Source organism: Somniosus microcephalus, chromosome 6 (assembly GCF_052327205.1).
Source record: "Somniosus microcephalus isolate GS21.2 chromosome 6, FLI_Smic_1.0, whole genome shotgun sequence".
Classification (NCBI taxonomy): domain Eukaryota; kingdom Metazoa; phylum Chordata; class Chondrichthyes; order Squaliformes; family Somniosidae; genus Somniosus; species Somniosus microcephalus.
In genome coordinates, this window is record NC_140992.1 from 205931712 (window position 1) to 205948733 (window position 17022).

A 17022-nucleotide genomic window follows, 5' to 3' on the forward strand; every position below is an offset into this window, starting at 1 on the left:
AATCTATCTTCCCTTTCTTAATTAATCTTTTAGTTATTGTTTGCTGGCTTTTAAATGCTTCCCAATCTTCTATCCTCCCACTAGATTTGGCTACTTTATATGCCCTTGTTTTCAGTCGGATACTATCCTTTATTCTTTACTAAGCCACGGATGGCTGTCTTTTCTTTTACTCCCCTTTTTCCTCAGTGGAATATATTTATCTTGAAAGATGTGAAATATCTCCTTGAATGTAGACCACTGCTCTTGTACCGTCTTACACTTTAATCTGTTTTCCCAGTCCACTTTAGTCAATTCTACTCTCATACCTTCATAGTCTCCTTATTCACAATATATATTAATGATCTAGACGAGGGAACTAGATGTAATATCTCCAAGTTTGCAGATGACACAAAGCTGGGTGGGTGTGTGTGCTGTGAGGAGGATGCCGAGAAACTCCAGTATGATTTGGACAGGTTGGGTTATTGGGCAGATGCATGACAGATGCAGTATAATGTGGATAAATGCGAGGTTATCCACTTCGGTGGCAAAAACAGGAAGACAGATTATTAACTGAACGGCAATAGATTGGGAAAAGGGCAAGTGCAACGAGACCTGGGTGTCCTTGTGCACCAGTCGCTGAAAGTAAGCATGCAGGTGCAGCAGGCGGTTAAGAAGGCAAATGGTATGTTGGCCTTCATAGTGAGAGGATTCGAGTACAGGAGCAAGGATGTCTTGCTGCAGTTGTACAGGACCTTGGTGAGACCACACCTTGAGTATTGTATGCAGTTTTGGTCGCCTTATCGGAGGAAGGATGTTTTTGCCATGGAGGGAGTGCAGCGAAGATTCACCAGACTGATACCTGGGATGCCATGAATGATGTATGAGGAGAGATTGGGTCGATTAGGCTTATATTCACTAGAGTTTAGAAGAATGAGAGGGGATCTCATTGAAACTTATAAAATTCTAACAGGACTAGACAGACTAGATGCAGGAAGGATGTTCCCGATGGTGGGGAGTCCAGAACCAGGGGTCACAGTCTAATGATAAGGGGTAAGCCATTTAGGACAGAGATGAGGAGGAATTTCTTCACCCAGTGAGTGGTGAACCTGTGGAATTCTCTACCACAGAAGGCAGTTGATGCCAATTCATTAAATATATTCAAGAAGGAGTTAGATATATTTCTTAAGGCTAAAGGGATCAAGGGATATGGGGAGAAAGCAGGGACAGGGTACTGAATTTGGATGATCAGCCACAATCTCATTAAATGGCGGAAGAGGCTCGAGGGGCCGAATGGCCTACTCCTGCTCCTATTTTCTGTGTTTCTATGTTTCCGTTGAACTGTGATAGGAGTTTTCAATGGCAAGTGTGTCATGCCTTTCTTGTCACAAATTCACCCAGCCAGGTGTCCCGCAAAGTAGGAATGATTGGAACAGTGGTTTCTAAATCTTAATTCTGCCTCTAATTGGTAAGGGTAAGCTCCTTCAGCAAGTTATGGGCCAATATCTTTATGAAGCTTTGACTAGCTGTGAATGCTGTACTTTTAATTTGGAACTCTGAAGGTTTACTGTTACATCTTGTTCTCCAATAATTCCTGCTTGCTCTTTTAGTGACTAGTCGTATACGCAAATGATGCTTACTTTCTTTCATATTATCCAAAGCCTATTAAAATAAGGTGCAAATCAATACATCTTATAAAATTTATTAGTCACAATACATATTTCTGTCTATTCTCATAAAATATTTCTGCCAGCAATCTCTTGTAATTTAAGAAATTTAAATTTTTCCCTTCCTCACCTTTTTTCATCCACACCATCACACTTTTCCAGATCTGAGAAGTCAAGCAAGTGATCTGCTCCGAGATCTCGGTCACTGCTGCTTAAGGCTCATGCAATAGTGGACAAATTAGCAAAGAACCAGTAGCGGCTTGATGGGCCGAATGTCTTCTTCTGTACTGTAAACTATTATGATTAAGTTGTCTAGGTGGATCGAGAATGGGCTTGTCAACAGAAGACAGAGAATGGTACTAAACATAAATGCTCTGCCTAGGATTAATTACCAGGCAAGTTCCAAAAGGATCTTTTCTGGGATCCCCTACTCCCAGGTTTCCCGATTGCCTTGGAGCCCCCCACCCCGCCGCCAATCCGCCTTCCCCATTTCGCCCTTGGAGTGAGATTACCAACATCACCCTTATCCCTTGAAACTTCTACCACTGAGAAAGGGAAGAGCAGAAAGATGATAGAAACACCATCATCCCAAAGTCACCATATCACACACCATCCCAACCTGGACTTAAATCACTTTTCTTTCTTTGCCATTGCATCAACATCTTGGTATTCCCAACCTAACACCATTATGGGTAGACCATCATCATAAAGACTGTAATGGTTCAAGGCGACCCACCACCACTATCACAGGGAAACTAGGGATGGGCAATAAAGCTGGCCTCACATCCAGAGAACAAATAAAATAAATTTTAAGCAGATGTGTAATAAAATCCACGATAAATCTTCAATAACTAACCTTTCATGTTCATTACTGCTGAATTACAAGAATACCTTGGTTACAAGTTTTACAACCTTACAGTTTGATGATAAAAAGTCTTGATTGTACACTCAAAGCCATGTGAAATGCTTATATATGTACAGAAGTACTAAGTAAAAAAGCCAAGCTGTGAGATACTCCAATAATTAGGAATGCATACCTGCCAACAATTCTGGAGAACGATGAACGCACATCACATCACAACACATTGCACGCCATCTTTTTTGCATATGCAGTGAAACATCATGCATGCACAGAAACAACATACATGCACAGAAGCTAATGTGCAACATGTTGCAGGGCAGTTTTAAATAACGTGAAATTCAAAACAGTAGATGCACCACTCAAGTTGTGTGAACAGAGGCCAAAACCGCTGACTCTTGCTCAGAACATGAGTGGTTGGCAACTGTGAGTATTGCGCTAGAGTATCATCCCAGGGTAAGTAATGAAGTTCTGAAATGGGGCTTCAACCCTTCTGATTCATACAAGCTAACCTAAGAAACTGACCAATAGGATCATAAAAGCCTTAAAGGAGTCGACAACTCAAATCAGTCCTGAATATGGTCCTTATGACACATAAACACAAGTTACACTGAAAGTGCAATGGGACACAGACTATTCATGAATTAAGTTGCAGGTATACCCCACATTCAATCACTTCTATAAGGGAGAAAACCTAAGGCACATAAAAGCACAGTTTACAGCAGTGGTGAATTTAGAAATTACTGAATATGCAAGCACTGAAGGCAAAATATTTATTTTCTATAAGGATCTGGTGGAATGCCCCCACCCCAGAAGATTTTGATTTTGACTCTTAGGGCATGATCTTGCCAATCCTGGGGAGGTGGGTATGGAGGCAGGACTACCAAGAAAATGGCAGAATCTGGGGGTGGGTGCCCATCCGCCCCCAACCCGCCTCCATGCCATCTTCCCAGGAGGCAGGTTGCCGATCCGCGCCGGGTCCCATCTCCTAGAGGCGGGAAGGGGATTACAGCCACTTAACTGCCTGTTAACAGGTAGTTAACAGGCAGTTAAGAGAATTATCCCCATTTTTCCAACAGAGGCACGGGCTTCCCGACTTCGGGAAACCACGCCAGGGTCACTGAGGTGACCAGTGGGTCTTGCGGGGTTCAGAGGTGTGCAAAAGTGCGCTGTGAAGGTAAATGATGGGTGGAAGTGTGGAGAGGTAACTATGTGAGGTGAATGAAAAGTGATAGAAAATGTTTACTTACCATTGTTTCTTCCTGCAGGCTTCAACAGTTGGGAATGCGGAGAGTCTCGCATCTCACCAGCAGAGATGACAGATGGCTGCTGCATTCTCCGATGCTACAACCATCTAATTTCTGCTCACAAAAGAGATTTGGTGAGTCTTGAATACAAGGACTCATCAACCAACATAGAATGTCAGTGTTTGACAGCTTCACGAGCTGCCAAAACGATGACAATTCATCTGTCAAGTTTTTGACAGATGAAACGTCATACGCTGACGTTCTCTGTAACCGACTTCCCCTTAACTGGCCTAAGCCAAGCCCGCTGGGACTTCCCGGGGTCCTGGACAACATTCTTCTTTCAGCTAACCACCAAAATAGCAATTGATCATTCATTTCATTACTGTTTGCGAGTTGATACTGTACTGGTGCAAAATGGCTGTTGCATTTGCCTACATACCAACAGTCACTGCACTTCAAAGTAAATCAGTAGGGGTCATTTTATGAGTCTGTGCAGTTGATGGGACCCTTGCTCATTGGAAGTGCAAATCATAAATTCAGGTTTGTACTGCCCAGGAACTTCTGACAATGCTACATGGTTGTGAGAATGTGCTAAATTAAATGAGAGTACTTCTTTTAATGCAACATCTGATTTGAATTATTTCCCCTCCTCTTCTGCCTGTTCCTGGGGTTTGGTTTCTACAGGCACGAGCCACCCTGTAGTATCTCCCCTCAATAACCATTCATCATGCATGAGCCTGGAATGTGATTGTCGGCAGGCTATTTGATATTGGAGAACATAACAGTTCAATTTTGTCCTCTCTGCCATCCACACACTCAAACTTTCTTGCAAGATCAAGACTGGGGACTTTGTCGAATTGTTTTCCTTCCTTGTTTTGGGACATGGAGATCAATTAATTGCTCCATTTGCTGCTCCAACTTGGGATCAGGTGACCCAGCAGAGTGAAAATCGAACCCGCGATTTTCTGGTCTATGTGATCTAGTACCACCATGGGTGACGTATTTACCCGCTCAGTCACAGGAACACAACTTTAGTTCATCAGGTCATTCAATGTTTATGCCAAGGAAGCCAGGGACTCTGGTCTAGCAGGCTCCACTTTATCTCTCCTTAAGGGGCCTAGGATTCTGAAAATCAGGACTACAAGACTTCATTGGTAGCACAGGCCCAGAACATAGAACAGAAAGAACTGGAATCACAAGAGATAAAGCTCAACTTAGTTTTACATCAGAAGTCATTAGTGATGGGATTTAGGATCATAAATCTATTTCTGTAAGCTTGTGCGCTCCCCCCCCCCCCGCACGAATGTTTCTTTAAAAACATTCCGACATCGAGGTCTGTAGGTATGAAAAGAGTTTTTAGCGAACTCTGCCCATGACCCAGGCAGCCTTCAAAGATTGAGGAGAGATACAGTTTCATTAAAGCTTAACTAGTAATTGTGTTTCCAATTAAATGGACACCCATGCAGGTGGGGTAACCACAGACAGCACAATATAAGGCAAAGGCCTACCTTACTGATTGTGAGGCAAAAGCCTACCATGGGTTTTGAGGGGATGGGGTGGTGGGGGTTGAGGGTGGGATCACCTGGCCTGGGTTTGAAGAGAAGGCCTGTCGTACATGAGGGGAAAGTTTGGCCAGAGTTTAGTTTTCAGTTCTATTTACAGTACATATGAATGAAATTCCAATTTGTTCCTGAATTTTGACAACCGGAGTTCCGGGAACCTCCTTTTGAAATTTGTATCCCGTTCATTCATCCTTCCCTTGCAAAGACAGCAACATTCCTAATTTAAAACCAATAAATTGATAACATCTTAGGAATGGTTAAGTTTGAGATCTCTCCAAATAGTCCAAAATTGGATTTCTTTTAAGTCAAGCAGTAAAATGATATTAAACCTCTGCTCAATGGGGAACATTGGCTATTACTAGGTTCCTGAAAGACCAATAGTAGGTTTATTAAAGATCCAAACTGCATTAATTTATGTGCATAGTAAATAGTATTTTTTTAAAAGCCAATTAAAGCTGCAATATCAATTTTGTTGTGTTGTGGAGACCATCTAAATAGGATAATACAATTCTCAGTAATCGCAAAAGAACTTGGAGTACAAGAGGGGCACAAAATTGAAACAAACATAATAGAAAATATTTTATTGTAAAATATCTTCAAATCTACAAATGCTTTTGATTTTCTTGTCATCAGCAAGACAATAGATAAATATCAAAATTATAATGCACAGGAAATTTACATGCTAATAAAAATATAAATAAATGTATTTACATCTATTGCACAAGTGCACAGTATTTCATATTTAAACATTTTGATATGATTAAACAGCACAAGTAAAATATGTTTGAAATTGTTTGGGAACAATGTTCAAGTGTAAAATTGAACTGATGGGTTGCAGATCTCTGCTAGCTAAGAGTGTGAGGCAGTCTCAACTCAGTTCCTAGGGCACTTGAGCCCATAGAAAAAACCACTACTAATTTGGCAAAATTGGCACCTCACTCATTCAGGTAACAGGATGGGTGGTTAGGAAAATGCTACACTACTGCAATAGGAGATGCTAAATTAAGGTTGGGACTGAGGCATGTTCTGGAGACAGAGTAGAGGGATCATTACATTACATCGAAGCATGATCCACCTGACCTTGGAGTTCTTGAGGCTGACATGGCTATTTCTCAGTGCTAATATCCTTCACATTAATTAATGCAAAAATTTACCAAAAAACAAGATAAAAACATGTTTGTGATCTGCATTGTACTGCAAATCAAAACAAAGGTACTCCAGAAAAAACAAAAAGGAAAAATGAAATTATATCTTGAAACTAACTCCAATAATTGCAAGTTAATTCTGTAAAAACTCACTTGTATTATTTTAGTTTTCCTTGGTCCACTAATCAGGATCTATACGAGCATTGTAGGAGCATGCCTCTCATTTTCAGGATAAGATAAAAAGTGTAACTGGACTGTCTGCTGAGAGGGCAATTTATTATTAAAATATTACTTTAAGCAGCTTACTCAGCACTAAAGTCAAGGAAACAGGTATCCACAGTGTTTCGATAGCATAGTACTCTGAAAACTAGCACAAGACTGCAACAACCACACAATAAGCAGTTCAGCCACTGGTACAAGGACAACTAAAGTAACAAAGGGAGGTTCAGTTTCAATGCAATGCAAAAACTGTGGTTAGGCTCAAAAATATTTGAGCTTTCTCTGCAGTATTCATATTAGAATATGATTAATATGCTGTGAAATTGGAATGGAAAGGAATATAAAGTTAAATAATATATAAAATATAAAAACATACACTTTTTGTGAAAAGGTGTTTTGCAACCAGCACTATTTCACCAAACGGATTAATAAATTAAATGCAAATTCATCACAATGCATAATGTTCCAAACACATTCCATTATCATCTTGGCTGTCAACCCAAGTGTATAGACTTGCTCAACTAAGGCATAAATATGATTAAAGGTTGAATGTAAAGCAGTCTCAACATGATTTACACATATCCTGCTAAATAGACACAAATTATAAAGAGCAAAATACTGCAGATGCTGGAAATCTGAAATAAAACAGAAAATGCTGTAAACACTTAGCAGGTCAGGCAGCAACTGTGGAGCGGGGAAGGTAGGGTTAATGTTTCAGGTCAATGACCCTACCTTCCTCTCTCCACAAATGCTGCCTGACCTGCCATGTGATTCCAGCATTTTCTGTTTTTATTTTACTCAATAATTGCTGTGGTTTGCACAACAAATGTGGTGCCATCACTTGTAAGGTTCCAGTGATAATGTTAGTTTTTAAACCGATAGACTGTTGAACAAAATAAATGTGTGGAATACAATTAGGTGTAAATCACCACCTACTCTATCATATATTGTAAAGCACTTGAAACAATCGGTAACTAGTTTGCAGGTTTGTTCATAAGTAATGGTGCATTATAAAGTCTATTTTTTGAAAACCAGATGAAAGTATTGCACAACTATTACAATGTTGAAATTTGACTGCAAATTGCTACCCATCACCAACAAATTTGAACCCAAAATACAGTATTGAGGTCTTAGCAGTGTAAAGATAATTAAATCAAATTATTTTCATGACATTCCATCAAACAAGTACAAATAAACTTCTATACTTGGCGTAGCTCATTAAATATTTCTCATTTCTAGTGTGTTGCAAAGTTAAAACACCATTATGCAACTGCTAGACATGAAATCAGTTACAAATATCACAAACAATAAATTCAGCTGAAATATAAATATTGGGATTGGTGCAGAAAGTCACTCATGATAATTATTGTGGATAAAAAAATGCTACCCAACTACAGGTACACTATCCCTTATCCGAAAGCCTTGGGACCAGCTGAGTTTCGGTTTTCGGATTTCAGAAGGTATTATTATAAGACTGGGAAATTTGTATTTAATATAAATTTTTAAAAGTTCAGGCTACCTCTTGCGACTGTTCCGTGTCTCATTCCCCTTCCTGCTTCTCTGGAAAGCCGGATATCGGCTGACTCCTACTAAGCTGGCCCGCAAATCAGGTCGGGGGTCGGGTGGGGGGAGAAAAGAATATCGGACGGGCCGCGGTTCAGGTCGGGGGGAGGGGGAGAAAAGAATATCGGACGGGCCGCGGTTCGGGTCGGAGAAAAGAATATCGGATGGGCCGCGGTTCGGGTCGGCGGGGGGGGGGGGGGGGGGGGGGGAGAAAAGAATATCGGACGGGCCGCTGTATTGTTGGGTTCACTCTCCCGGTACCTCCTTCACACTGCCCGGCTCGGCCTGCAATCTCCTACCCAGGAGGGAACTCTGTGACCCTCTGCCCTGCTCAGTGTAAGTCGTGCGCCACTCTGGTCATGTCGTGCGCACGACTTACGCTGAACGAAAAAACTTTCGGTTTTTAGAAGTTCGGATAAAGGATAGTCTACCTGTATTAGGTTTTGAACATGTGCAGTTCATATACTGAATGCATCGGTTGTAATCACTTCACCATAACAAATGCATTACAAAGTTAACCTTACATGTATAGCACTACTGTATAGATTGCTTATTTCCAAGTAGTCTAGCATTAACACAGCATATTTATAGTTCAATTCCAAATTTTGACTAAATGAGGCTAATAGACTAAAAATAACACAAGATTAGCACATGTACAATTTCCAACAGACACTAATTTAATTAGAATTAGGCATTTTGATTTTAGTTACTGTAATATACAGCATTTTCATTACAGTATATCTGTGTTACTATGATGGCTACGCTTGGATGATAAGGGCAATTCTGTGATTCCTGAAGGTGGGAGTTTGCTCCATGCTTTTGTCCGATGAGAACCAAGATGATGTGATGTGTCTGTATTTTGACCAGCACCATTTATGCTCAGCTGCTGCTGTAGGTAATTATTGGTAGTAACCAGAGATCTAGGAACAAGACAAAAACTAGTAGGTTACCAAAGCAGAAATAATCTTGTGTTTCACTGGTATTAAAAATAAAATTTACAACCCGCCTCCTTGCAAAATAAAATGTATTTGAATGACAACTGAAAGTGAAAAACAGAATCAATAAAAGCATAGTAAGGTGCCATTATTCTTTCTGGCCTGGTGATATCAATTCACAGCATTAAAATATTACACTTCTCGGTTCCCCTGACAACTCAGTGAGTTTAGCCAGTGAGTAAATGGTGGAGTCACAGAAGAGGAAAGACACATATTCAATCCCTCGTCTGTGCTGAGTTAAGTGATTTCAGCCTCTGGGGTAGGAGAAGAAGTAATGCAATTGGCTTCAGAGCCCTTGTGTTAAGGAGGGGGGAAAAAAATCAGTCAGAGCTGCTCCTGTTCAATATCCAGCGATCCTTGCTGGAAGTGCATGTGTGTGAATACTGGGTGAAGATAGAATTGAGTTTAGCCTGCTGATATTTGTTGTCAAGGCTGACACACAAATAATTTCCACTTGAACAAAGTGCCAGAGGATACCCAGCTCCGGTGGAATTGAACCACACTCTGGTGGAACTGTAGCCCACCAAGGAGTCAACGTCTTCAGAAGAGGAGAAAGGAGGAGGTGAACAAAAAAAACCAGAACGACTAATGAGATTTTAAAAGCAGCAGTAACTTTATACTATTAACTTCCTACTCGACGACTTCTTTTTTTATAGGCGTAATTAGCGATTAAGACCTTTTTGGATCATATGGTAAAAATAATTTTTATTTGATTACATTTCTTGGTGTTAAGTGATTGTTCTTTAATAATCATTTCCAATTGTGCGTTCTTTCATCTCCAGCTGACAGACCACTGCCTCGTGCCAATCAATGACCAATTGCTAGGAGGCTCACGTCTGCAGTGAATCCTCTTTTATGTTTTTCTTCTTGTGGGGAAACACCTGGTCCTTGCTCATCAGCGCCTATCAAAGGCCTGAAATCAGCAATTCTCTGCCTGGGGAAACTGCAGGTAACAACCTGCATCCTACCACTCTATGGTACGATGTGTTGATATAAAGCCATCTCCCCTCCAATAGTTACTTCCAAACAATAAGAATACTGAAAGCAAAAATTAGTGTATGTGGCCTTCTGTAGCAAGAACAGATACTTTACATGCAAATGAACTGTAATAAAAGTGAATGATCAGAAAAAACTTAACCTGCAGTGATGATACAAAGAGATCTTTTACCAGATATCTTTCATTTGTGCAACCATCCTGTTGTATTATTATTGTCTTTATCACAATTCAATTATGGAATGGTTTTCCAGATGGAATGGTTTTTTACTAAATTGTAAAAAATGTTTTAAGTAATTTTTCACAGTACTGCAGACCAAAAGAAGAAAAAAAAAGTTACCAGAAATGTTAAAATATTGTAATTTGAGTAGTTTTAAGGTGAAGCCATGACATTTATTTAAGTAGCAGATATACTGTATAAGAAAAAAGCTACAGTAATTAAAATGTATGTTGAATTATCTCCTGGTTGAGCAACACCTCGATTTCAAAATTCTCATCCTTGTTTTCAAATCCCTCCATGGCCTCGCCCCTCCCTATCTCTGTAATCTCCTTCAGCCCTACAACACCCCCCCCCCCCCCACACGAGATATCTGCGCTCCTCTAATTCTGCCCTCTTGAGCATCCTCGATTATAATCGCTCAACCATTGGTGGCCGTGCCTTCTGCTGCCTAGGTCCTAAGCTCTGGAATTCCCTGCCTAAATCTCTTCGCCTCTCTTTCTTCCTTTAAGATGCTCCTTAAAACCTACCTCTTTGACCAAGCACCTGCCCTAATTTCTCATTATGTGGCTCAGTGTCAAATTTTGTGTCTTATAATACTCCTGCGAAGCACCTTGGGATGTTTTACTACATTAAAGGTGCTATATAAATACAAGTTGTTGTTATTATCTTTCTGTGGTAAGTCTGAATAACTTTTGACCTTATGCAGTATCACATTTTATTCCCAACTTGTAACAGGTATTATGGGAGCTGTTTGTTACCAATTTTAACACCTCAGATTCTGTAGAAAGATATCACTTTTTTTTTTACATCATTTCTATTTTTTTTCCATATTTATATGATTTGGTTGATAGTGGACTAAAACCTTATCACGAAATTGTTCATCTTTTTATTACCTGTGACTCTCCTGTAACATGGTGACAGTTTCTTGTAATTTGTTGTATTGTTTAATTTGCTGATTCAGGTATTCCACCTCCAAATTTAGTCTCTCATTGTCTTTCTGCAAGTCCTCTAAGAAAACACGGCAAAATGATAGCAAAAACTTCAAACAAAAGCTTTTCAAAGAACATATTTTTCCAACTCAGTTTATATTTAGGTCCTAGTTCTGCAAAATAAGTCATCCTTATTAACAACAGAGAATGCTGGAAAAACTCAGCAGGTCAGGCAACATCCGTGGAGAGAAATTTGAGTTGACGTTTCGGGTTGAAACCCTTCTTCAAAACTGGAAAGAAAATAAAAAGATCGAAGGCAAAGCTGCGATCGAACAAAAGAAGAAAAGGAGACAATAAAAGGTATTAGAAGCCAGATGAGATGGTAATGGGCCCGTGGAGACAAAAGGCAGCTGAGATTAGGTGTGAAGTGTACTGGCAGGATAAGGACAGCTGCCAGGTGAGAGAGAGAAACAAAAGGAAAGGGGGGGGGGGGGGTGAGGAGGACCCAAAACAAAGGGGTGGACTTGGTGGGTGAAAATTAAAATAACTGAGTAATATGGGTGGAACACTTTTTTAAATGTGCAGGTGCTATTTATTCTCTTACAGCTGCACTTTTACATAACTACATTGTTTTAAAATTCTCAATCTTTTACAAATTTCCTGATTTTTTTCTTCTGCTAAGTAGACAAGGTGGTTAAGAAAGTGTAATGGATACCTTGCTTTGTAAATAGGGGCACTGAATACAAAAACAAGGAAGTCATGCTAAGCCTTTACAAATCACTGGTCAGGCCTCAGCTCGAGTATTGTATACAATTCCGGGCATCACACTTTAGGAAGGATGTCAATGCCTTGGAGCGGGTACAGAGGCAATTTACTAGGATTATACCAGGGATGAGGGACTTCAGTTATGTGGAAAGATTGGAGAAACTGGGATTGTTCTCCTTAGAGCAGAGAAGGTTAAGGGGAGAGCTAATAGAGGTGTTCAAAATTCTGAGGGGTTTTGATCGAGCAAGTAGAGAGTAATTGTGAGTCAGTAACCAGAGGTCACAGATTTAAAATAACTGACAAAAAAACTAGAGGGGAAATGAGGATAAATCATTTCACACAGAGGATTGTTAAGGTCTGGAATGCACTACCTGAAAGAGTGGTGGAATCAGATTCCATAGAAATTTTCAACGGCAATTGGACATGTCCTTGAAGAGGACTAATTTGCAGGGTTATGGGGAAAAAAACTGGTGTATGGGACTAAATTGGACAGCTTTTTCAAAGAGCTGTCACAGGCAGGACGGGCCAAATGGCCTCCTTATGTGCTGTAAGATTCTATGATACTACAAATACACAAAGGGATTTTTTCCCCAAAGGAAACGATGGGATAGTATAACTGGCCCTAGCATTCCTGGGCTAGGGTAGTACAATTAAAGAAAAGAAAAATCATAGTTCTTCCTCCTGATTGCCATCCAGCAATCCCTGTTGGAAGCGCAAACATGAATGTTGCATAAGGCCAGGTCGTGAGGCTCTCATAATGGAATGACCTGTTAGCCCTCATTCTTCATGCTCATCGTTAAGAATGGCCACTTGGGCACAATACCACGCTGCAGTATGGGTCCATCACCTGTTGTACCATAGAGTGGCATGAGTCACTGTCTTCAGAAAAGTCTGGTTAAGGAAGATTGGAGGAGAAAAAATAAATAAATAGAAAGAAAATACATTAAAAAAGACACTGAAGGGGGTTGGGCGAGGTAAGGGGGACACCAAGAATATTTTTTCTGACGCTCAGAATATTGGGACTTCCACCTAGAACGGATTCGTTTTAAATGTCACTTACTCTTACCTGTCTCAGCCAGAGGAGTGACACAAGCAGGGGGCTATGTAACATTTGCATATTGAATTATCATTGGCCCGCAGGCATCTGTAAGGAATACCTATTATATTCACATGTGATCACATGCTGAGTTGTCACTGGCCTGCAGGCATCTGTAAGGACTACCATTGTTTTGAAGACCCAGGCTAGGGGTCCTAATGCCAGGCTTTTCCCCCAAGGTGCTGTGTGAGTAAGATCACAGACCTAATGCTTAATAAAAGAGTTTAAACTGTAATACTCCGTTGTCCTGCAAGTTATTATTTTTGTACAAAGTGTGCAAAACATGACAGGCTACACAAAACAGTTCTAAACAATTTCACTTTTGGATACACATACTGGCAATCCAATTGTAAATTAGGAGGAGTTAATAATCAACTAACATGCTTCAAATGAGTTTCTTCTGTAAGGTTACTAATTAGTTGTTTTAATTCACTGAACTAAAAATTGAGATTATACGAAATAATCTACAAACCAAATTATATCCCATTATAACTGCAAAAAGCTTTAAATGTAAAAGAAAGTGGCCTACTGTTCCGTAGTTGATTTCCAGCACAATTAGCAAGTTCCAAACTCGTTAGTTGAGAGTGCAGCTTATTGTTTTCATCCAACACTTTTGCTAGCCTTCCTTTTAAAGATTCCTTCAAAGGCATTGAAGCAAAATGTTACTGTCAGTTCAGTCATCACTTGTTTTACCTCTCCCTTACTACAGCACAAAATACTGCTACAGTATTAGGTAAAATGTTTTCCTCCTGATGTTGTTTACTTCCTTATACCATTGTCTGCCATCCACCAACATATCAAAGGGAACAAATGATTACTCGTGCAGATTTGTTACAGCTCCCATTTTGGAAGGTCACTATTGATATGACTGAGAATGTCATTTCATAATTACAACATGGGGATAGTATCAATTGACAATGAGTCTGTAACAGTCAGTGCCAGTTTTTCTAGTTTGGTGGGGGAGGGCTGAGGAAGAGGAAAACATTTTTACCTGCTGATAGAACAGAACACTACTAAATTTTCATTCTTTCCTCTAAGATTCATACTTTGAAAATATTTTAAATAGGTAACAGATCATAGTGTTTGACAGTATATTTTGTATATAATTTGGGTCAGCAATATAATATTGTAAAGGAGACTTCCTATACAAGATCAAAGGTATGTATGGTTCTTATGAAGTTTAAGCTTTTATTATAAGGAAAAAAGTTATTTCAAGCTAATATAGTTAAAAATTGATTACAACAATTTGCATTTCTGAAACGCCTTTAACGTAGTAAAACGTCCCAAGGCGCTTCACAGAAGTGTTATCAAACAAAATTTGACACCGAGCTATTAGATAAATATCAGAACTGGTGACTAAAAGCTTGGTCAGAGAGGTAGGTTTTAAGGAGCGTTTTAAAGGAGGCGGCGGACAGGCTTAGGGAGGGAATTCCAGAGTGTAGGGCCTAGGCAGCTGAAGGCGTGGCTGCCAATGGTGGAGCAAATAGAATAGGGGATGCGCAAGAGGCCAGAATTGGAGGAGCAGAGAGATTTTGGAGGATTGTAGGCAATGTTCCTGTTAAGCTGCGCGGCCGCGAGGTCCTGCGCAAGCCGCTTACTGGCTTTCCAATGGAAAAAAACCACGCATTTGAATGGGCCATGCAGCCCCTTAAAGGGGCCGCGCACCCAAACAAAAAATTAGTGGGAACATTGGTTGTAGAGCTGGAGGAGGTTACAGAGATAGGGAATTACAGACACCTTGTATTCATCTCTACGTAGATTAATCTACTGCTATGCTAACTCTTTTACAGATTTAACTTGCAAAGAATACAATATTGCCATTAGAATTTTTTTTCTTAAATACAGTCATAATATAGCTGCACGGAGTAACACTCCAACTGTTTGAACTGGTGGCCATTTGCACTGTATTTTATATAGTTAAATACTGCATTTCTAACTAATCCTTGGAAAACTTGGGTAGCATTACAGAAGTGTATATAAGTTTACAACACTTTAGTTTATTCATCCATACTGAAACATTATGTGGTCCTATTTACATCATCGGAACATAACATTTAAAAACATGAGATTTGGAAATCAAGTACTCATCTGACTAAGATTACTCTTTGCATCCCCCTCACAATAAGGAAATGGCAGAGAAATTAAACAAATACTTTGTGTCTGTCTTCACGGAAGAAGACGCAAAAAACCTTCCGGAAATAGTGGAGAAAAAGGCTCTAGCGAGAATGAGGAACTGAAAGAAATTAGTATTAGTAAAAAAAAGTACTGGAGAAATTAATGGATTGAAAGCTGATAAATCCCCATGACCTGATGGCCTACATCCCAGGGTTTTAAAAGAAGTGGCTATAGAGATAGTGGATGCATTGGTTGTCAACTTCCAAAATTCCATAGATTCTAGAACGGTTCCCGCGATTGGAAGGTAGCAAATGTAACCCCACTATTTAAGAAGGAGGGAGAGAGAAAACGGGGAACTATAGACCAGTTAGCCTGACATCAGTAGTAGGGAAAATGTTAGAATCTATTATTAAGGACATGGTAACAGGGCACTTAGAAAATAATAATAGGATTGGGCAGAGTCAACACGGATTTATGAAAGGGGAAATCATGTTTGACAAATCTGTTAAGAGTTTTTTGAGGTTGTAACTAGCAGAATAGATAAGGGGGAAACCAGTGGATGTTGTGTATTTGGATTTTAAGAAGGCATTCAATAAGGTGCCACACAAGAGGTTATTAAACAAAATTAGGGCTCATGGGATTGGGGGTAATATACTAGCATGGATGGATTGAGGATTGGTTAATGGACAGAAAACAGAGAGTCGGAATAAACGAGTCATTTTCAGGTTGGCAGCCTGTAACTAGTGGGGTACCACAAGGATCAGTGTTAGAAACTAGGGGTGCCTAAAAATGTACATAGCCCAAGCAGCTGCAAGTTATATATTTTTGAAAGGGGAAAAAAAAAGTATAAAGCAACAGCTATTGAACACTGAAAGCAGCGCAAAACCATAATTCATGGGAATGTAAAGGTTCTGAGAGAAAAGTTCACAGTAGAAAAAGGGAGTAAGCCATAGACTTTACTTGTGAAGGTCAGAATGGTGAGATAGCGACTGGTTAATGTGTGACAGCTTTGACTGGGGCCTTGTACTTGCTGGGTTAAGGGGGAGAGAGTAAAAAGAGATAAGATGGATTCCAATGGAGGAACCTTCAAAATGTAAAAACAAGGATGAAGTAATGAGACCTTCTTTTGGGGAGGGCTTTCATCCAAATACCAAGACAAAGAACTTAAGCTGTCATTGGTTGATGAAGTTTTGGAGGAACCTCTATAGGTTAAATGATCTTGTCAATAACTTGGCCTCAGGCCCACCCCTAAAAAGAGAATAAAAAGTGACACCCCAAGGGCTTTCACACAGACTCCGGAAGGGAGAGCCGAACAGCTGGTCGAACACTCTTTTAAGAGTGATCCCATGCTCACTATCGAAGAAGAGAGAAAGAGAGAAAGAAAGAGAGAGAGAAAGAGAGATTTTTGCTGTATTACTAGTGTGTTATATTCCATCCTAAACTCTGATTAAACACAATGGCCTAGAAATTCATTGTAGCCACTTTTGGGGCGCTAAAGTTTGCGCCCGCCGCCAAATCGAGGCCACTTCTCCGATATTCATTAGCTTCGCCCTAAGAGTTTGCTTGAGCGCTAAAACTGGCGCTGGACGCCTCTCTTTAGGCGCTAAGCCGGAGGTGCTGAGCGAGAGCGCCGAGGCCGGGCGCAGCGCAGGTGCGGCCATCTCGTGATT

The 17022-nt window shown here is 40.2% G+C and overlaps 1 protein-coding gene across 2 annotated transcripts in view; it reads right to left on the minus strand.

The window, feature by feature from the left end:
* Positions 1 to 5877: 5877 nt before the first annotated feature.
* Positions 5878 to 17022, minus strand: part of LOC147116395 (leucine-rich repeat-containing protein 36-like) — a 54228-nt gene continuing 43083 nt past the window's right edge. The window contains exons 12-15 of one of the 2 annotated variants that reach the window (XR_015078803.1): positions 13767 to 13875; positions 11341 to 11455; positions 10372 to 10536; positions 9023 to 9158 (exon numbers count right to left, since the gene is read on the minus strand). Coding sequence is in view for 1 of the 2 variants with exons in the window: in XM_085991281.1 (XP_085847407.1) it covers positions 8969 to 9158; positions 11341 to 11455; positions 13767 to 13875 (414 nt within the window). In the remaining variant the exon portion in view is untranslated. Of the gene's footprint in view, positions 9159 to 10371; positions 10537 to 11340; positions 11456 to 13766; positions 13876 to 17022 lie in introns of both variants that reach the window. The other variant, XM_085991281.1, reaches the window with a different exon arrangement.